At 44.9% G+C, this 23,079-nt stretch overlaps 1 protein-coding gene across 1 annotated transcript; it reads right to left on the bottom strand.

The window, feature by feature from the left end:
• Positions 1 to 16,374: 16,374 nt before the first annotated feature.
• On the bottom strand, positions 16,375 to 17,202 carry LOC145007354 (2S seed storage protein-like). The gene has a single exon (XM_078966306.1). It carries the CDS (start codon positions 17,200 to 17,202, stop codon positions 16,375 to 16,377), a length of 828 nt encoding a protein of 275 aa, XP_078822432.1.
• Positions 17,203 to 23,079: the final 5,877 nt, after the last annotated feature.

Here is a 23,079-nt window from a genome sequence, read left to right as displayed (position 1 = left end):
TTAATCTCTTTAAGTCACCAAATTAATTCCAATTAATCTATGACTTATATTAATCAAATAACCATATATTATTCCTTATAATATTTACTCTCTCTTAACAAACCATCCATCAAGTTGCTATGGTGAAGGCAACCCAAAAGGACCATGCACAACCAGGTCAAATACTTTGCCTAATATAGTTGCAGCCTTAGACACTATTCCAACAATATGGTACCTAGATCTGGACCTTCGCAGGTCCAGAAAGTCCCACATGCTATGCTTTATGTCCTTCCTTTTGGGTTGGAGGCTAGGGTTGCCATATTAGTGGCCATTTCTCCAAAAAGAACCTTGTAAGTGTTGCATGGTGGCGAAGACTGTGACTTTACGTGATAAATGAGCTTAGGAGGGCCAGATCTATGAGTTTATGGAGCAGATCTGACCTCAGAAGCAAGTTTGAGTCGATGCATGGCATGGACTCGCCGAGTGTGAAGAATAGACTCGGCGAGTAGCATGAAGATTATCCTTAACCACTTAGTGAGTGGTCCTGCCGAGTTATTGTTGACTCAGTGAGTCACGGGGAGTTAGAGAGGGATTGACAGGTGGATTGAGTCGAGCTGGAACTCGCTGAGTTGTCCTTGCGACTCGGCGAGTTGAGTCGCGGTGGCCCTGCGATTCATGACCAGGTGGAACTCGTCAAGTCAGCGGAGTACTCGACGTGTCAAAGGGAATCCTTGCGAGTTGGTGAAAACGCTTAGACTCGCCGAGTCGCTCTAGTGCACTCGCCGAGTCCGGTCAAATTGACCATTGACCAGAGTTGACCAGTGTTGACTTAATAGGGATAGTCAACCTTAGTGGTAAAAGTATTAATTAGAGATATATGATGTTATAGGAGGATTATAGCTCGGGGGTTCGAGTACGAGTGATTTCCAGGGTTCGCGAGTTATCGAGATATACGAGGTGAGTCTTCTCACTATACTGTACTCTGAAGGGTTTGACTGTGTGACCGGAAGGTCGAATATGATATGAGATATATGCATTATGTGTGATAAGTTAATTGTTATATGTGCCATGTATGATATGTTTGATATGGGCCGGAAGGCATGACATTATGGGCCGGAAGGCGAATATGTTATGGGCCGGAAGGCGTTGTAATATGGACCGTAAGGTTGACGTGGGTAGTACCGGAAGGTTTACCCAGTCGGGACGGAAGTCCCCTGAGACACATGGACTAGAAGGTCAGGGCCTGGAAAGGCGTATGTGCGTAGGTTGTATTTTGGGGAACTCACTAAGCATTTATGCTTACAGTTGTTGTGTTATGTGTTTCAGGTACTAGCTAGGACCGTGGGAAGGCGTCGGCGTGATCGTACACACACTCGGGAAAAACTATTTTTGTGATCTTTGTTATGTAATCGGTCGTGACAATATTGTTTACATTGGAATCTAAGTTATTACTCGATGTTTTGATGTTTGTAAAAATGAAAAATTGGTTTTAAAATTTACGTCGTTACAAGTTGGTATCAGAGCGTTGGTTTGAGGGATTCGGGTACACCTTCGGGCGTAACTGAATTTAACCGGGGATCTGAGAAAATTTTTATTAATAAATCAATAAAATTTGATAAGTGATGTTTGAAACAACCAAAGAAGAAGGAGTGTGTACGGTTAGCCAGCGCCCGAACGGTAAAATCCCCAAAATACTCTTACAATATGTGTTATGAGATATGATATGATATGATACGCATGCTAGTAGACTAGGTATTCATATTAGGACTAGAGTGGCCTGATTTGTGATTCCTTAGTCTAGGGAAACCTACTTCTATGAGGTGCTTTGAGAGCGAGTGGGTAGCTAGTGCATGGCAAGAATAGAGTACTCAGGATCCGGGGTTTGGGGAGGAGGACTTGGGGTGAATGCTGACGCGGTGTAGTTGGTAGTATTGGGCCTGTACTACTAAAGACACCGGGTCAGTGGGCAACCCAAGTAAGAATCCCTGGGTATCGAAGACTGAGTAGGACTGCGTTATCAAGTGTGATTATGCTCGATAGAGTCTCTGATATTTTTATGTTGTATTTCAGAGACATCATGGTTGGACCACGCCACAGACCTGGTACGAGTAGTGTGACTGATGAGGAGCTTCGTCAGATGGTTCACAAGGAGGTAGCTGCAGCGATCCGGGCTTAGATTCCGGAGATGTTTGGGTCTATTAAGACCACGCTGATGGAGATATTTGTTGAGCGGTACGCCGCGTTGACTGAGGTCGCAGCCGCTGCAGCTACCGCAGCTGTGGCCACTGCCAGACCTCAGGGAGGTGACTCGTTGCTGTTCCGGGTGTTCAGCAACACGAAGCCACCTGAGTTTGATGGGATGCAGGATTCGATTGCTGCGATGAGATGGATTGCTGATATCGAGGGATGCTTCTACACTTGTTCATGTTCGGAGCATCTGAGGGTACGGTTCGCCTTGAACCAGCTCCGCCTGGGAGCAAAGGATTGGTGGAAGTTCGTGACGGTGAACTTCACTCTGGCAGAGGTTTTAGCTGTGACTTGGGAGAGGTTTACTGCTATGTTCAGAGACGAGTACGTTCCCCAGGTGGAGAGGGAACGGTTGGTTCAGGAGTTTTGACCCTCAAGCAGGGTAATGATTCTGTCACGGTGATCACACAAACGTTTCATGGGAGGGCGATGTTCTACCCCGAGCAGGTGTCCACGGAGCAGGCTCGGATGAGTCGGTATTTCGGAGTGCTGAGGAGGGATATCCGAGAGTTCGTATCGAACTCGTCATATCAGACTTTTGCTGAGCTTCAGGCGAATGCCAGGAAGCATGAGATCGAGTTGGAGACCCAGGCCAGGGAGGAGGCCGAGTCTCATCGGGTGGATCGGCGGCTGGCTCAGTCTCAGCTGGCAGCCAAGCGGACCAAGTCCGCCGATTCGAGATCCGGAGGTCAGAAGGGCCGCACTTGCGGAAAGTGTGGCAAGGGTCACGAGGGGGCATATCGATCGGGTGCTTGCTACAAGTGTGGCAAGGAGGGGCGCATTGCTAGGGATTTCCCCAAGGGATTCATGGTTTGCTTTCATTGCAACCAGACCGGCCATCGGAAGGCCGAGTGCCCCCAACTTCGCCAGGGATCTACGCCTGCTGCCAGGGTTACCGAGACTCGGCCAGTAAAGGTCGAGGCTCCGAAGGCTCGTGGGAGAGCATTTCATTTGACTGCGGAGGAGGTCCGCGCGGCGCTTGTTGTCGTAGCCAGTATGTCTTCTTTCATGTATTTACCTTTATGCTGAGATATTGTGCTTATATTATGATATGCATAGGTACTTTGCTTGTAAATTCTGTACCTGCTTTGGTATTATTTGACTCGGGTGCGAGTCGGTCTTTTGTATCGTTGGCTTTTAGCCAGCACATTGGTATTGATCGGGAGGTGATGAGTCGACCCTGCGAGTTTCTATAGCAAATGACAAAGCGGTATACGCCACTGAGGTGATTCAAGGATGCATGCTCGAGATTTTTGGGGTCGAGTTCCCTATAGACTTAGTTCCTATAGATATGGGGGATGTCTGCGTTATTGTGGGCATGGACTGGTTGAGTAAGTTTGGGGTAGTCATTAACTGCGAGAGACAACTGGTGACGATCCGAGACCCTAGTGGGGGAGTGCTTACGGTTTATGGCGAAGGGACCCGGTGTGGGTCAGCGTTTTGTTCGGTTGCCAGGGCAAGGCAGAGCTTGCAGCAGGGCTGCAATGGATTCATAGCCTACGTGATGGATACTCGAGTGGCCGCGGGGAGGCCCAATTCGATTGATGACGTTCCTGTTGTATGCGAGTTTTCAGATGTGTTCCCCGAAGAGTTACCGGGTGTGCCTCCAGAGAGGCAAGTGGAGTTTCGTATCGATTTGGTTCCGGGAGCGGCGCCCATCGCCAAGGCGCCTTATCGTCTCGCTCCACCAGAAATGCAGGAGTTATCCTCGCAGCTTCAGGAGCTGTTGGGAAAGGGGTTCATTCGACCGAGTAGCTCACCTTGGGGAGCGCCGATTTTGTTCGTCGAGAAAAAGGATGGTTCACACCGGATGTGTATCGATTACCAGGAGTTAAACAAGTTGACGGTTAAGTACCAGTATCCGTTACCTAGGATCGACGATCTGTTCGATCAGTTGCAGGGGGCATCTTGGTTCTCCAAGATAGACTTGAGGTCGGGGTATCATCAAATGAGGGATCGAGAGGAAGATATCCAGAAGACTGCTTTCAGAACTCGTTATGGACATTATGAGTTTGTGGTGATGCCTTTTGGGCTCACCAATGCTCCGGCTGCGTTCATGGATCTTATGAACCGGGTGTGCCGGCCGATGCTGGATCGGTCGGTGATCGTATTCATCGATGATATTTTGGTGTATTCGAGGTCTAGGGATCAGCATGAGGAACATTTGAGGGAGATTCTTGGGGGTATTGAGATCGGAGAGGCTGTATGCCAAATTCTCCAAGTGTGATTTCTGGTTACGAGAGGTTCAGTTCCTCGGGCATCTTGTTAACCAGAAAGGGATATTGGTCGACCCGGCCAAGATTGAGGCCGTATTGAGGTGGGAGGTGCCGAGATCGCCCACTGAGATTAGGAGTTTTCTGGGTTGGCTGGATATTATCGCAGGCTTATCAAGGATTTCTCCAAGATTGTTGTGCCACTTACTAGGATGACCCGGAAGGGTGCTGTGTTTTCATGGGGATCGGAGCAGCAGTCATCATTCGAGACGCTTCGTCAGAAATTGTGCAAGGCTTCGGTGCTCGCACTCCCGGAAGGGATGGAGGATTTCGTGGTGTACTGTGATGCATCTATATCGGGTTTAGGGGCGGTGCTTATGCAGAGGGGTCATGTGATAGCGTATGCTTCGAGGCAATTGAAGCCTCATGTGTCGAGATATCCCACTCACGACCTGGAATTGGGGGCTGTGGTGTTTGCCCTCAAGATCTGGCGGTATTATCTTTATGAGGTTCGGTGTACCATCTATACGGACCACAAGAGCCTGAAGTACTTGATGGATCAGCCAAATCTGAATATTCGACAGAAGAGGTGGTTGGATGTGGTGAAGGATTACGATTGTGAGATCCTGTACCACCCAGGCAAGGCTAATGTGGTAGCTGACGCATTGAGCCGTAGGATTGAAAGCACCCCGATCCGAGATTGTTGTTTGAGGTTGACGGTAATGACCCCAATTTTGGATACTATTTGAGGAGCTCATGCTGAGGTTGTAAAACCAGAAAACCAGAAGAGGGAGCTGGTTGTAGGTCAGGTATCAGGATTCGTCACGGATGGCCGAAGGCTTATGACTTTTCAGGGTCGGATTTGGGTACTGTTTGTGGGTGGTGCGCGTGCTATTTTGATGGAGGAAGCGCATCGATCGAAATTCTCGATTCATCCTGGGGCTACGAAAATGTATTTGGACCTAAGGAAGGAGTATTGGTGGCCCTGTATGAAAAGGGATGTTGCATGGTTTGTTGAGAGATGCTTGACTTGTTGGCAGGTCAAGGCCGAGCACCAGCAACCACACGGTAAATTGCAGCCGCTAGATATTCCCGAATGGAAGTGGGAACAGATTGCCATGGATTTTATCTCCAAATTGCCGCGAACTGCGAGGGGAGTCAATGCGATTTGGGTGATCATAGATAGATTGACGAAGAGCGCTCATTTTCTGGCCATCAGCAAGAGCTCTTCTGCGGAGAAGTTGGCGGAATTGTACATGAGGGAGGTGGTATCGCGGCATGGGGTGCCGATCTCGATTGTTTCTGATCGTGATGTGTGTTTCACTTCCAGGTTCTATAAGAAGATCCATGAGGAATTGGGTACTAGACTGCATTTTAGTACCGCATATCATCCCCAGACAGACGGTCAGAGTGAGCGGATGATTTAGACGCTTGAGGATATGCTCCAAGCATGCATTTTGGATTTCGGAGGGAGCTGGGACACCTATCTACCTTTAGCAGAGTTTTCGTATAACAACAACCATCATTCAAGCATTGGTATGCCACCCTTTGAGCTTTTGTATGGGTGGAGGTGTTGCACCCCCATCTGCTGGGGTGAGGTGGGGCAGCGGGTGATGGGTAGCACGGAGATCGTACTCCAGACGACCGAGCATATTCAGCAGGTCAGGCAGAGGTTGTTGACCGCTCAGAGCCGATAGAAGAGTTATGCAGACAGACGCCGGTCCGAGCTTGAGTTTCAGGTCGACGATCTTGTACTCCTGAAAGTCTCTCCTTGGAAAGGAGTGATTCGATTCCGGAAGAGGGGCAAGTTGGGGCCCCGATACATTGGTCCTTTTCGTGTGATCGCAAGGGTAGGCCGGGTAGCCTACCGTTTCGATTTGCCAGCAGAGTTGGGGTAGATTCACGACACTTTTCATGTGTCGCAGCTGAGGAAGTGTATAGCCGACGAATCGGCAGTGGTTCCATTAGAGGATATTCAGGTAGATGCGAGCGTGAATTATGCCGAGAGACCAGTGGCCATCAGAGATTGGAAGATCAAGGTTTTGAGGAACAAGGAGGTACCCCTGTTGTTGGTTCAGTGGCAGCATCGGAAGGGTTCAGAGATGACCTGGGAGCCGGAGCGTGAGATGCGTGAGCAGCATCCGGAGCTATTTGCAGAGCGAGACTTCGAGGGCGAAGTCTAGTTCTAGTGGGGGAGAATTGTAACAGCCCGGATTTCCAGGTATCTTTTATTTGCATATTTTTGGTGTTTTGTGAGGGGACTCGGCGAGTTGGAGCTCGAACTCACCGAGTAGGGTTGCGGTTCTGGACGCGGGTTCGCGCCTGGACTCGGCGAGTCCAAGGGATGGACTCAGCGAGTCCGCGCTATTTGATGAAACCCTAATTTTTCGGTCCTAAGCTCTATTTAAAGGACCTTATGGCCCTTCATTGCAGCCACCTTGATCCTTGAGAGCACCAAAGCAACTAAGGGTTCCTGTGAGTGAGATAAGAGGCTATTGTTCACCAAATTTGTGTGTTTTTGCAAGAAAGGAAGGGGGAAAGTCAAGCTTGAAGAGTTGGGAGCTTAGATCTACTTCCTCGCCAAGGGAAGCTTCTTGAGGTATCTTTCAGAGCTTATTTCCGTGTTTATGTTGATATGATCAAATCTAGGGTTTCTTCTTGCCTTATTTGCTTTGTAGTTGAAGTGTGAGAGGTCCCATGGAGATATGGTACCTAGATCTGGACCTTGGCAGGTCCAGAAAGTCCCACATGCTATGCTTTATGTCCTTCCTTTTGGTTTGGAGGCTAGGGTTGCCATATTAGTGGTCATTTCTCCAAAAAGAACCTTGTAAGTGTTGCATGGTGGCCAAGACTGTAACTTTACGTGATAAATGAGCTTAGGAAGGCCAGATCTAGGAGTTTATGGAGTAGATCTGACCTCAGAAGCAAGTTTGAGTCGATGCATGGCGTGGACTCGCCGAGTCTGAAGAACAGACTCGGCGAGTAGCATGAAGATTGTCCTTAACCACTTAGTGAGTGGTCCTGCCGAGTTATGGTTGACTCAGTGAGTCACGGGGAGTTAGAGAGGGATTGACAGGTGGACTGAGTCGAGCTGGAACTCGCTGAGTTGAGTCGTAGTGGCCCTGCGATTCATGACCAGGTGGAACTCGTCGAGTCAGGAGAGTACGCGACGTGTCTAAGGTAATCCTTGCGAGTTGGTGAAAACGCTTTAGACTCGCCGAGTCGCTCTAGTGCACTCGCCGAGTCCGGTCAAATTGACCATTGACTGTTGACCAGTGTTGACCAGTGTTGAATTGATAGGGATAGTCAACCTTAGTGGTAAAAGTATTAATTAGAGATATATGATGTTATAGGAGGATTATAGCTCGGGGGTTCGAGTACGAGTGATTTCCAGGGTTCGCGAGTTATCGAGATATACGAGGTGAGTCTTCTCACTATACTGTACTCTGAAGGGTTTGACTGTGTGACCGGAAGGTCGAATATGATATGAGATATATGCATTATGTGTGATAAGTTAATTGTTATATGTGCCATGTATGATATGCTTGATATGGGTCGGAAGGCATGACGTTATGGGCCGGAAGGCGAATATGTTATGGGCCGGAAGGCGTTGTAATATGGACCGTAAGGTTGACGTGGGTAGTACCGGAAGGTTTACCCAGTCGGGACGGAAGTCCCCTGAGACACATGGACTGGAAGGTCAGGGCCTGGAAAGGCGTATGTGCGTAGGTTGTAGTTTGGGGAACTCACTAAGCATTTATGCTTACAGTTGTTGTGTTATGTGTTTCAGGTACTAGCGAGGACCGTGGGAACGTGTCGGCGTGTTCGTACACACACTCGGGGAAAACTATTTTTGTGATCTTTGTTATGTAATCGGTCGTGACAATATTGTTTACATTGGAATCTAAGTTATTACTCGATGTTTTGATGTTTGTAAAAATGAAAAATTGGTTTTAAAATTTACGTCGTTACAAGTTGGTATCAGAGCGTTGGTTTGAGGGATTCGGGTACACCTTTGGGCGTAACTGAACTCAAACCGAGGATTTGAGAAAATTTTTATTAATAAATCAATAAAATTTGATAAGTGATGTTTGAAACAACCAAAGAAGAAGGAGTGTGTACGGTCAGCCAGCGCCCGAACGGTAAAATCCCTAAAATACTCTTACAATATGTGTTATGAGATATGATATGATATGATACGCATGCTAGTAGACTAGATATTCATATTAGGACTATAGTGGCCTGATTTGTGATGCCTTAGTCTAGGGAAACCTACTTCTATGAGGTGCTTTGAGAGCAAGTGGGTAGCTAGTGCATGGCAAGAATAGAGTACTCAGGATCCGGGGTTTGGGGAGGAGGACTTGGGGTGAATGCTGACGCGGTGTAGTTGGTAGTATTGGGCCTGTACTACTAAAGACACCGGGTCAGTGGGCAACCCAAGTAAGAATCCCTGGGTATCGAAGACTGAGTAGGACTGCGTTATCAAGTGTGATTATGCTCGATAGAGTCTCTGATATTTTTATGTTGTATTTCAGATACATCATGGTTGGACCACGCCACAGACCTGGTACGAGTAGTGTGACTGACGAGGAGCTTCGTCAGATGGTTCACGAGGAGGTAGCTGCAGCGATCCGGGCTTAGATTCCGGAGATGTTTGGGTCTATTAAGACCACGCTGATGGAGATATTTGATGAGCGGTACGCCGCGTTGACTGAGGTCGCAGCCGCTGCAGCTACCGCAGCTGTGGCCACTGCCAGACCTCAGGGAGGTGACTCGTTGCTGTTCCGGGAGTTCAGCAACATGAAGCCACCTGAGTTTGACGGGACGCAGGATCCGATTGCTGCGATGAGATGGATTGCTGATATCGAGGGATGCTTCTACACTTGTTCATGTCCGGAGCATCTGAGGGTACGGTTCGCCTTGAACCAGCTCCGCCTAGGAGCAAAGGATTGGTGGAAGTTCGTGACGGCGAACTTCACTCTGGCAGAGGTTTCAGCTGTTACCTGGGAGAGGTTTACTGCTATGTTTAGAGACGAGTACGTTCCCCAGGTTGAGAGGGAACGGTTGGTTCAGGAGTTTTAACCCTCAAGCAGGGTAATGATTCTGTCACGGGGATCACACGGACGTTTCATGGGAGGGAGATGTTCTACCCCGAGCAGGTGTCCACGGAGCAGGCTCGGATGAGTCGGTATTTGGGAGTGCTGAGGAGGGATATCCGAGAGTTTGTATCGAACTCGTCATATCAGACTTTTGCTGAGCTTCGGGCGAATGCCAGGAAGCGTGAGATCGAGTTGGAGACCCAGGCCAGGGAGGAGGCCGAGTCTCATCGGGTGGATCGGCGGCTGGCTCAGTCTCAGCTGGCAGCCAAGCGGACCAAGTCCGCCGATTCGAGATCCGGAGGTCAGAAGGGCCGCACTTGCGGAAAGTGTGGCAAGGGTCACGAGGGGGCATATCGATCAGGTGCTTGCTACAAGTGTGGCAAGGAGGGGCGCATTGCTAGGGATTGCCCCAAGGGATTCATGGTTCGCTTTCATTGCAACCAGGCTAGCCATCGGAAGGCCGAGTGCCCCCAGCTTCGCCAGGGATCTACGCCTGCTGCCAGGGTTACCGAGACTTGGCCAGTAAAGGTCGAGGCTCCGAAGGCTCGTGGGAGAGCTTTCCAGTTGATTGCGGAGGAGGTCCGCGCGGCGCATGATGTCGTAGCCAGTATGTCTTCTTTCATGTATTTACCTTCATGTTGAGGTATTGTGCTTATATTATGATATGCGTAGGTACTTTGCTTGTAAATTCTGTACCTGCTTTGGTATTATTTGACTCGGGTGCGAGTCGGTCTTTTGTATCGTTGGCTTTTAGCCAGCACATCGGTATTGATCAGGAGGTGATGAGTCGACCCCTGCGAGTTTCTATAGCAAATGACAAAGCGGTATACGCCACTGAGGTGATTCGAGGATGCGTGCTTGAGATTTTTGGGGTCGAGTTCCCTATAGACTTGGTTCCTATAGCTATAGGGGATGTCTGCGTTATCGTGGGCATGGACTGGTTGAGTAAGTTTGGGGTAGTCATTGACTGCGAGAGACAGCTGGTGACGATTTGAGACCCTAGTGGGGGAGTGCTTACGGTTTATGGCGAAGGGACCCGGTGTGGGTCAGCGTTTTGTTCGGTTGCCAGGGCAAGGCAGAGTTTGCAGCAGGGCTGCAATGGATTCATAGCCTACGTGATGGATACTCGAGTGGCCGCGGGGAGGCCCAATTCGATTGATGACGTTCCTGTTGTATGCAAGTTTTCGGATGTGTTCCTCGAAGAGTTACCAGGTGTGCCTCCGGAGAGGCAAGTGGAGTTTCGTATCGATTTGGTTCCGGGAGCGGTGCCCATCGCCAAGGCGCCTTATCGTCTCGATCCACCAGAAATGCAAGAGTTATCCTCGCAGCTTCAGGAGCTGTTGGGAAAGGGGTTCATTCGACCGAGTAGCTCACCTTGGGGAGCGCCGATTTTGTTCGTCGAGAAAAAGGATGGTTCACACCGGATGTGTATCGATTACCAGGAGTTAAACAAGTTGACGGTTAAGTACCAGTATCCGTTACCTAGGATCGACGATCTGTTCGATCAGTTGCAGGGGGCATCTTGGTTCTCCAAGATAGACTTGAGGTCGGGGTATCATCAAATGAGGGATCGAGAGGAAGATATCCAGAAGACTGCTTTCAGAACTCGTTATGGACATTATGAGTTTGTGGTGATGCCTTTTGGGCTCACCAATGCTCCGGCTGCGTTCATGGATCTTATGAACCGGGTGTGCCGGCCGATGCTGGATCGGTCGGTGATCGTATTCATCGATGATATTTTGGTGTATTCGAGGTCTAGGGATCAGCATGAGGAACATTTGAGGGAGATTCTTGGGGGTATTGAGATCGGAGAGGCTGTATGCCAAATTCTCCAAGTGTGATTTCTGGTTACGAGAGGTTCAGTTCCTCGGGCATCTTGTTAACCAGAAAGGGATATTGGTCGACCCGGCCAAGATTGAGGCCGTATTGAGGTGGGAGGTGCCGAGATCGCCCACTGAGATTAGGAGTTTTCTGGGTTGGCTGGATATTATCGCAGGCTTATCAAGGATTTCTCCAAGATTGTTGTGCCACTTACTAGGATGACCCGGAAGGGTGCTGTGTTTTCATGGGGATCGGAGCAGCAGTCATCATTCGAGACGCTTCGTCAGAAATTGTGCAAGGCTTCGGTGCTCGCACTCCCGGAAGGGATGGAGGATTTCATGGTGTACTGTGATGCATCTATATGGGGTTTAGGGGTGGTGCTTATGCAGAGGGGTCATGTGATAGCGTATGCTTCGAGGGAATTGAAGCCTCATGTGTCGAGATATCCCACTCACGACCTGGAATTGGGGGCTGTGGTGTTTGCCCTCAAGATCTGGCGGTATTATCTTTATGAGGTTCGGTGTACCATCTATACGGACCACAAGAGCCTGAAGTCCTTGATGGATCAGCCAAATCTGAATATTCGACAGAAGAGGTGGTTGGATGTGGTGCAGGATTACGATTGTGAGATCCTGTACCACCCAGGCAAGGCTAATGTGGTAGCCGACGCGTTGAGCCGTAGGACGGAAAGCGCCCCGATCCGAGATATTTGTTTGAGGTTGACGGTAATGGCCCCGATTTTGGATACTATTTGAGGAGCTCAGGCTGAGGTTGTGAAACCAGAAAACCAGAAGAGGGAGCGGGTTGTAGGTCAGGTATTAGGATTCGTCACGGATGGTCGAGGGCTTATGACTTTTCAGGGTCGGATTTGGGTACCGTTTGTGGGTGGTGCGCGTGCTATTTTGATGGAGGAAGCGCATCGATCGAAATTCTCGATTCATCCCGGGGCTACGAAAATGTATTTGGACCTAAGGAAGGAGTATTGGTGGCCATGTATGAAAAGGGATGTTGCATGGTTTGTTGAGAGATGCTTGACTTGTCGGCAGGTCAAGGCCGAGCACCAGCGACCACACGGTAAATTGCAGCTGCTAGATATTCCCGAATGGAAGTGGGAACAGATTGCCATGGATTTTATAACCAAATTGCCGCGGACTGCGAGGGGAGTCAATGCGATTTGGGTGATCATAGATAGATTGACGAAGAGCGCTCATTTTCTAGCCATCAGCGAGAGCTCTTCTGCGGAGAAGTTGGCGGAATTGTACATGAGGGAGGTGGTATCGCGGCATGGGGTGCCGATCTCGATTGTTTCTGATCGTGATGTGCGTTTCACTTCCAGGTTCTGTAAGAAGTTCCATGAGGAATTGGGTACTAGACTGCATTTTAGTACCGCATATCATCCCCAGACAGACGGTCAGAGTGAGCAGACGATTCAGACGCTTGAGGATATGCTCCGAGCATGCGTTTTGGATTTCGGAGGGAGCTGGGACACCTATCTACCTTTAGCAGAGTTTTCGTATAACAACAGCCATCATTCAAGCATTGGTATGCCACCCTTTGAGCTGTTGTATGGGTGGAGGTGTTGCACCCCCATCTGCTGGGGTGAGGTGGGGCAGCGGGTGATGGGTAGCACGGAGATCGTACTCCAGACGACCGAGCATATTCAGCAGGTCAGGCAGAGGTTGTTGACCGCTCAGAGCCGACAGAAGAGTTATGCAGACAGACGCCGGTCCAAGCTTGAGTTTTAGGTCGGCGATCTTGTACTCCTGAAAGTCTCTCCTTGGAAAGGAGTGATTCGATTCCGGAAGAGGGGCAAGTTGGGGCCCCGATACATTGGTCCTTTACGTGTGATCGCAAGGGTAGGCCGGGTAGCCTACCGTTTGGATTTGCTAGCAGAGTTGGGGCAGATTCAGAACACTTTTCATGTGTCGCAGCTGAGGAAGTGTATAGCCGACGAATTGGCAGTGGTTCCATTAGAGGATATTCAGGTAGATGCGAGCGTGAATTATGCCGAGAGACCAGTGGCCATCAGAGATTGGAAGATCAAGGTTTTGAGGAACAAGGAGGTACCCCTGGTGTTGGTTCAGTGGCAGCATCAGAAGGGTTCAGTGATGACCTGGGAGCCGGAGCGTGAGATGCGTGAGCAGCATCCGGAGCTATTTGCAGTGCGAGACTTCGAGGGCGAAGTCTAGTTCTAGTGGGGGAGAATTGTAACAGCCCGGATTTCTAGGTATCTTTTATTCACATATTTTTGGTGTTTTGTGAGGAGACTCGACGAGTTGGAGCTCGAACTCACCGAGTAGGGTTGCGGTTCTGGACGTGGGTTCGCGCCTGGACTCGGCGAGTCCAAGGGATGGACTCGGCGAGTCCGCGCTGTTTGATGAAACCCTAATTTTCCGGTCCTAAGCTCTATTTAAAGGACATTATGGCCCTTCATTGCGGCTACCTTGATCCTTGAGAGCACCAAAGCAGCTAAGGGTTCCTGTGAGTGAGATAAGAGGCTATTGTTCACCAAATTTGTGTGTTTTTGCAAGAAAGGAAGGGGGAAAGTCAAGCTAGAAGAGGTCGGAGCTTGGATCTACTTCCATTTCTCCAAGGGAAGCTTCTTGAGGTATCTTTCAGAGCTTATTTCCGTGTTTATGTTGATATGGTCAAATCTAGGGTTTCTTCTTGCCTTATTTGCTTTGTAATTGAAGTGTGAGAGGTCCCATGGAGATATGTTACCTAGATCTGGACCTTAGCAGGTCCAGAAAGTCCCACATGCTATGCTTTATGTCCTTCCTTTTGGGTTGGAGGCTAGGGTTGCCATATTAGTGGTCATTTCTCCAAAAAGAACCTTGTAAGTGTTGCATGGTGGCCCAGACTGTGACTTTACGTGATAAATGAGCTTAGGAGGGCCAGATTTATGAGTTTATGGAGTGGATCTGACCTCAGAAGCAAGTTGAGGTCGATGCATGGCATGGACTCGCCGAGTCTGAAGAATAGACTCGACGAGTAGCATGAAGATTGTCCTTATCCACTTAGTGAGTGGTCCTGCCGAGTTATGGTTGGCTCCGTGAGTCATGGGGAGTTAGAGAGGGATTGACAGGTGGACCGAGTCGAGCTGGAACTCGCCGAGTTAAGTCGCGGTGGCCCTGCGATTCATGACCAGGTGGAACTCGTCGAGTTAGGGGAGTACTCGACGTGTCAAAGGGAATCCTTGCGAGTTGGTGAAAACGCTTAGACTCGCCGAGTCGCTCTAGTGCACTCGCCGAGTCCGGTCAAATTGACCATTGACTATTGACCAGAGTTGACCAGTGTTGACTTGATAGGGATAGTCAACCTTAGTGGTAAAAAGTATTAATTAGAGATATATGATGTTATAGGAGGATTATAGCTCGGGGGTTCGAGCACGAGTGATTTCCAAGGTTCGCAAGTTATCGAGATATACGAGGTGAATCTTCTCACTATACTGTACCCTGAAGGGTTTGACTGTGTGACCGGAAGGTCGAATATGATATGAGATATATGCATTATGTGTGATAAGTTAATCGTTATATGTACCATGTATGATATGTTTGATATGGGCCGGAAGGCATTACATTATGGGCCGAAAGGCGAATATGTTATGGGCCGGAAGGCGTTGTAATATGGACCGTAAGGTTGACGTGGGTAGTGCCGGAAGGTTTATCCAGTCGGGACGGAAGTCACCTGAGACACATGGACCGGAAGGTAAGGGCCTGGAAAGGCGTATGTGCGTAGGTTGTATTTTGGGGAACTCACTAAGCATTTATGCTTACATTTGTTGTGTTATGTGTTTCAGGTACTAGCGAGGACCGTGGGAAGGCGCCAACGTGATCGTACACATACTCGGGAAAAACTATTTTTGTGATCTTTGTTATGTAATCGGTCGTGACAATATTGTTTACATTGGAATCTAAGTTATTACTCGATGTTTTGATGTTTGTAAAAATGAAAAATTGGTTTTAAAATTTACGTCGTTACAATTTGGTATCAGAGCGTTGGTTTGAGGGATTCGGGTACACCTTCGGGCGTAACTGAACTCAAACCGGGGATTTGAGAAAATTTTAATTAATAAATCAATAAAATTTGATAAGTGATTTTTGAAACAACCAAAGAAGAAGGAGTGTGTACGGTCAGCCAGTGCCCAAACGGTAAAATCCCCAAAATACTCTTACAATATGTGTTATGAGATATGATATGATATGATACGCATGCTAGTAGACTAGGTATTCATATTAGGACTAGAGTGACCTGATTTGTGATGCGTTAGTCTAGGGAAACCTGCTTCTATGAGGTGCTTTGAGAGCGAGTGGGTAGCTAGTGCATGGCAAGAATAGAGTACTCAGGATCCGGGGTTTGGGGAGGAGGACTTGGGGTTAATGCTGACGCGGTGTAGTTGGTAGTATTGGGCCCGTACTACTGAAGACACCGGGTCAGTGGGCAACCCAAGTAAGAATCCCTAGGTATCGGAGACTGAGTAGGACTGCGTTATCAAGTGCGATTATGCTCGATAGAGTCTCTGATATTTTTATGTTGTATTTCAGAGATATCATGGTTGGACCACGCCACAGATCTGGTATAAGTTATCCAGCTCAATCTTCTACATGGGCAAATATAAGTTGTCCACCTCAGCCACGAGATTGCCCAAAAGACTATATCCAAATTAAGGTGGTAAACACCAAATAAATTAAGACGGTCAAATCTATTTTCTTTTTATAAAACTATTCCTTATATAAATTTGAAGACCCTTCCAATTTTAATATTTAACCCAATAATGGAAATTGTGTTATAATTAAAGTTGGTTATAAATGTTCTCTATCTTCAAGGAATAGAAAACGCAGCCATCATTTTATTTATTCATAAAAAAGATGAAAGAGCGATTACATGAGATTTATAGATACTCATCTCTCCATGAGCCTACTTATTTTTGCAACTACTCCCATCTCAAAATTCAAAACCGTAAACCTTGACTAGAGATGCGAATGACATTTATTCCTTGATCAATAATCTCCACCTTAAAACATGGTAGATGGGATTCGGCATTGCTGCACTTCTAGTTTGCATTGGCTGGGCAGACTTTGAACAATCTGCTGCAAGTCTTGGGTCTGATGCTGTCCACCACGTCGGCCACGTTGTTGGCTCCCTTGTTGCTGCTGCCTCTGGGCTTGCCTGTACACCTCCTGCATGGCCTCGCACTGGCATTCTTCATCCACGTTCTGAAGCTCATTGCAGCATTGTTCGAGACCTTGTGGCTTGCTGACGCTCATCAGAAGGGTTGGATAGGAACCCAGTTGTTGTTGGATGAAGTTTTGGCACTGGTTGAATTGTCGGCTTCGGATGCGTTCGCACTGCTGTTGCGAGCCACGGCGGTTGTAGGTGGTGTCCTCGGTGATTGTGGTGAAGGTGGTGATTGAGATTTTTCCGACTTGGCATTGTCTAGTTTGGAGTTTGCATTGGTTAGGAAGGTTCTGAGCTTTCTGCATCATCTGTCTGATCTGCTTGGAACCGAAGCTTCCGCCTTGTTGTCCCTGTTGTTGTTGTTGCATCTTCTGGGCTTCGCGGAATGCTTCCTTCACAGCCTCACACTGGCACTGCTCGTCGACGTATTGGAGCTCTTGGCAGCACAACTGTTGCTGACTCCGGTCGTCTTCTTCATACAAATTCTGGCCCTGCGCGAGATACCTCTGGCACTGATTGAATCTTTGACCCTGGAGCTGTCGGCTGCACTGCTGCTTCGAGAATGTGCTTTCCTCCTCGATGGTGGTGGTGATGATGGTGCTGTGGGCGGAAGCAAACGCTACAAGGGCTGTGAAAGCAAGTGCTAGTGCTATGAGCTTTGCCATTGTGGGATGGTTGTGAATCGATGGTTGTGGTGGTGGGTATTTATGGTACATGTGGCTGCACACGTGGAGAGCTGGTTGTAATAGGTGGCGAAGTTGAATACTGTCGAGCAACACGTACGAGTTTTTACATCTCAAATGTAATAAGTGGAAGTGCTTTTTTGGGAGTTTTTATACTAGGTGTCTATTTCTGTTGTTCGAACGCTTGTGGTCCTGTAATGGTTCCAGATGGATTTGGAGTAATATATATTTCTTATATATAATTTTTAGTTAGCCAAGTTCTATCTTATTGGTACTATGAGAAGTAGCCTAATCAAAGCTAATGATTTATGGTTAGTTTAGCGTAATAATATTAGGTCTAGCTTATCTGCACCCGTTTGTAGTCTTAGATCATTAAGATCTATAAATATAAAAATGGTTGAACGAAATTTGATATATTGGGTTTAGATACAAATAAAACTAAGCCAAAAATTAACTTGGGTTTTTTATTGATTTTAGAATATAACACATTCAGAATTTAAAAAAACAAATAACTAAATTTTGAAATGTTATTGAAAAAAAAAATTTAGAAAAAAATATATTCTTTTTAGTTTTGATTTTTAGAGTTAATGGTTGAAATGTTTCTTATCTAGCTACCTCTACATAATTAATTACACTAAAAGGAAAAAGGCCATTACCGGCGACAAAAGTCGCCGGTAATACTAATTGCGGCGACACGTCGCCGGTGCTGAATCGCCGCTACTGCCTCGTCGCTATTGATCAGTTTGTCGTCGCTAATGATAATAGTCGCCGTTATTAGTATGTCGCCGCTAATGACTATTGTCGCGGCTAATAATGTTATCGCCGGTAATGACCGGTGTCGCCGACAAAAGTATCGCCGGTAATGAGTTTTGTCGCCGGTAAAAGCGTCGCCGGTAATTTTTTTCATTTTTTTTTAAATAATGATTTTCGTTGCCGGTGATAATATCGCAGGTAAAAATGTCGCCGGAAATAACAATATTCGATTAAATATCAAAACCAATAGTGTCGACGCTAATTACAAAACAAACATCCTATTAAATATCAAACATAATAGTGTCAATGCAAATTACAAACAAACATCCAAAATGCAACTAAATATCAAAAGTCATAATATCCGAGTAGTAAAGCAACAAAAGTACAATCTACTAAGTAGCAAAACGAGACAACATATGCAAATAAAACCCATTCTTACATACCCTCATCGTCGTTCCCATCGTTTCCTTGATTATTTTGGGATTGAAAAAACAAATAAAGCTCATCCCTACATGCCGGGTCGGCGAGTATTGCACGAAGATTTTCCAACTACATAATTAATAACAATATATATAAACTTATAAGTTAGATCGTCAAACATAAACAAAAACTATTAAAATACATTGTTATTTTTAAAGTAAGATAGAAAACCAAAGTACATTGCTATATTTTGCACTTGGGACAAAAACCAAATTACCAAACTTTTTAGCAAATAATCACCACAAAACCAAAACTACCAAATCAACATGCATTTTACGATGCTAAAGTAGATTGCTATTTTACCTGTGATGGTTGTGATGGTGGTTGTGATGGTTGCGAAGGCTGTGGAATCGTCGGGAGACCAGAAGGTTTGCGGCCAATGCCTCTAATGTGGCCACGTCGCTCTCCTAATACTTTCTTGAACATAGTTCTTTCTTGAGTTGGCGTTAACTCACTTTCAGCTTGAGTTTGCTCTAGCAGCTCTGCAACTAATCGATTATGCAACTCCCAAAAGTGAGTAACAATTAAGTATAAATAAACATTTAAATATATGATAAAATTATAATTAAATACTTACATATTGTTGTTCCGATTCAGTAGTAACAAATACACCATTCTTATCGGTATGAGCTTTGCGAAATGTTTCCACTCTCTTAAGGTTTTGTTTAAGTTTAAAAATTAGATTATATTTTAAATAAATAATTACATGTATCGTACGATACCTTCTTATAGCAAGTACTGCTATACGAGCTCGAACCCCCACGATTCACAGTTGTTTGCTTTTCACGGATTTTTTTGTTCCTTTTTGAAGCAATTTTGTGTTCGTCAGTTTGAAAATACTCAACTGTCTTCTCCCAGTTATCAACAAGCATACCATCTGGAGGATTTGCCAATGCTCTCGGGATATCTTCATACCCTCCGACCATCTTGAAATATGAATTTGCGTCGGCTTTACACTCTCGAAAACCTTTTAACAAGGCTGCTTGAAAACTCTCTGTCAATAGAGTAGCTTGTGCATCCTGGTACATTTGATTGAGATCAAACTTTGTCTACAATAAAAAAAAGTTAACCAAGTAAAAAACAATTATAGTTAAAACCTATAAAATATATTTAAATAAATAATTACCGCTAAATGTTGTAACATAGTGTCCTTTATATCAGGGGAAACTCTTTTCCAACTCCATTTATCGAAAGGGACCATCTGCCACATTGTTTACCCAACTTCTCGGGAAAACATGTCTCCCGCCTCTCCTACGGGATTAAATGTGATATCCCTATCATATTGCATGCCTATTGGTTTCCCCTGGTTATGCAAGATTGCTTCTTCAAGCTTTATATTTTTTGCTTTTCCTCGAACTTTCCTTCAGGCACGTTCCTCAACTATAAATGTAATTAAAAATTATTAGAAACGTCTGAGAAGCCAAATAGTAAATAAAAATTCATGATAAGACTTATCATCTTGCTCGTGCTGACCAGGACCTCTACCACCTGGGAAAGGTGGGTCCTCAGCTCCGTCTCCCCCATGTCCACGACCCATGACAGCAGCCATGGTAAACATAAACAACAGCCACACTCTCATCATTTCCTGAAAAATTATAAGATATACAAATACAATTTTTATTATAGATACACATTACATAGAAATAAACATTTAGATAGGAATAAACATTTCTATTTAAACTAGAAATCCAAATAAAGTTCATATTACAAACACATATTACAAATACACATTACAAAAGAACTATTCTAATCAGAATCTTCCTCATATCCTTCAGTGTCTTCTTCGGTATCATAGTCAGAATCGGTGTCATCGTAATCAGTATCGCAATCAGAAACATCATTGACTCTACCAGTTGGCGGAGGAACTTCAGATGCACTTTCTACATCAACAATGACTCTAGGAATGTTTTGAAAGTACATGCTGAAATCGATAAAAAGTGGAGCATCAGATGAAGAGATATTTTGAAGTACATCGACATCGTCTACATTTTCGTGTGAGACATTGTCAACATTTTGAACAAGGTCATCGTTCGATGGTAGATCCCAAATACTTCGATGATTAACATGCTCGACAACACACCGATGGTTATTGTTTGGCTCTCTGATGTAGAACACTTGTTTGGCTTGTAACGCATATATGAGTTGATCATCTTTTTATGCTTCGCGTCGTGTGTCGATACTGGTGAAACTATCACTAGAAATAACTCCTGTTCGAGTATCAAACCACTTGCAACGAAATAGTACAGTTGAATAATCATGTGTATACCTCAACTCTATAATCTCTTCTAACTGGCCATAATATTTCTCGCCTTTCTCAACCACCGCTAAAACCCTAGAGTTTTGTGTTATACGTTGTGTGTCACGACTAAGTACCATAAACCTAACACCATTGACTATGCATGCGGTGTAAGAATAGACATTCATTTGCGGGCCCATTGCAAGAACCGACAACTCTTTGTGGAATTCTGGAGATTTTTCTATTTTCATTTGATGAACCTAACAATTATAAATTAATATGTATTATGTATTCGTTAGATCAATGAAACAAATTTGTTTATTAATTTATATTACCTTTTCACGAAACCAATTACGAAATTCTCTCTTTTCATCACTTTGGGGATGCTCAAATTTGAATTTCCTATGTTGATGACCAAAAGATATAGACTTAAAAAGATAAAATAAAAAATTAAGAATGAATGTTAGAGATAAGATTAATTACTTGATATACTGTCTGACTTCTTCACAGCTATTCAATACAAACCATTTCATGTTATGCGTTTCCGTTAAATTAAGAGTTTTGATTTGAGTTGTGCTGGTCGGTCGACATTTAGACTCAAACATCCAAAACTTTGGTTTTTCAATGACAACATCTACATTTCTTTCTGGAAGATTCTTTACATCTCGAAGGTACATTGAACAAAATGGTAAAGCTTCTTCAGCAACATAACCCTCAGCTATAGAACCTTCTGGCTTTGCCTTGTTTATGACATAGTTTTTTAGTTTTTTCATATATCTCTCGAATGGAAACATCCATCTCATGCAAACCGGGCCTCCAGTGTCACACCGCCAAACCAAGGATGGCGGAAACGTCCGGGGGTGGAGGACTTCATGTAGAGTATCACAACAATGAGTATAATAGTGCTCAAAGTAAATACAACCAACACAAATATAATTGAAAACGTTATATCAAAGCACATGTTTACATGATTCACATCAATTACATTATGATACAAAATGAACTGTTTGACGATTTATCGTCCCATCCTCAAAACGTTGTTGATTTCCTGTTTTCACTGAATTCCTGAGAATACAAGTAGTTTTGAAAAGTGTCAACACAAAGTTTGGTGAGTTCATAAGAGATTTCGTTAGAAAAGTAAATCGTTTTCCTTGTAAAAGCGTTAGAATATGTATCCAGAAAATCCGATATTTTCTTTAAAATTTGTGTAATGTAGTCTTATGACTGCAGACCAAAATGTATAATTAACGTTTCTTATTAATAGAAAATGTTATGTGCTTAAATGGACATGGACGCGTTTGAATTAAATGAAATTTCTGTATGTTCTCATGTTTGTTAATACTTTATATATATGTAGTCCTAAATTAGAGGACCGAGAAATAACAAGTATTGACCATACTTAAAAGTATAAATGTGGTTTCAAATGATGTGTAGTCGTAACTACCAAAACCAAAAGTGTACAGTAATATCTATACTCATAGAGATAAAAAGTGATTTTAAATCGACATAAAACTCATTTAGGTTTTAAAAATAAAATCCCGTAAACTTATGGATTGTTATATCCCTATGTGGGTCGCTATAATCATACTATGACTATGTGAACCTGCCACGGCGTTCTCAGGCGTCGCGAAAAATAAAATGACATTTGTCACCCGTAGACCTGCAGGTCCCACTGTAGCTAGCAGCAAGGTGTGGGGTGTCAAACCCAATATAGATCTATATACAAGTATCACTTTCTCCCTCAAGGAGATTCTGATTATAACTACCAGGAATTATATCCCGCACTCGGATGTACGGGGAGAGAGAGAGAGAGAGAGTCTCACAATATAGGTTAACAAGTTTACGTGAAATGTGTGTGAATATAAATCTTTCTTGTATGAATGTACCCTTTTTGTACGAGTGTGTTGAGTGATGTATCATAAACTATACCTATTATAGTTTATCTAAAATGTATGTAATATGTATGAACTCTTTTATGGAAATGTATTAGTGTTATGAATTTATCAAACTATACTTTAACAAGTTTACATGAAATGTGTGTGAATATAAATATTTCTTGTATGAATGTACCCTTTTTGTACGAGTGTGTTGAGTGATGTATCATAAACTATACGTATTATAATTTATCTAAAATGTATGTAATATGTATGAACTCTTTTATGGAAATGTATTAGTGTTATGAATTTATCAAACTATACTTTTTATAGTTTAATATACGTGTTCTAAAATGAATGAATAATATTTATTATGAATGACTTAGTTTCAGTTCATGATGATAAACTAACAAGGAAACACATTCAATAATTAGAACTTAGGATTATACACTTTGCTCAACATAATACAAAGTGTTATGATATTTACATGCTGTTGGCTAACTTTAGCCATTCTGC

This window comes from Lactuca saligna, chromosome 7, assembly GCF_052625555.1.
Source record: "Lactuca saligna cultivar CGN05327 chromosome 7, ASM5262555v1, whole genome shotgun sequence".
In the NCBI taxonomy this organism is placed as follows: domain Eukaryota; kingdom Viridiplantae; phylum Streptophyta; class Magnoliopsida; order Asterales; family Asteraceae; genus Lactuca; species Lactuca saligna.
The sequence above is the reverse complement of the archived record's forward strand: the minus strand, read 5'-3'. Positions and strand labels throughout refer to the sequence as shown.

Bases quoted from the DNA above. Each gene is read 5' to 3' on its own strand.
- LOC145007354 (XM_078966306.1), bottom strand. From the start codon at position 17,202: ATGGCAAAGCTCATAGCACTAGCACTTGCTTTCACAGCCCTTGTAGCG.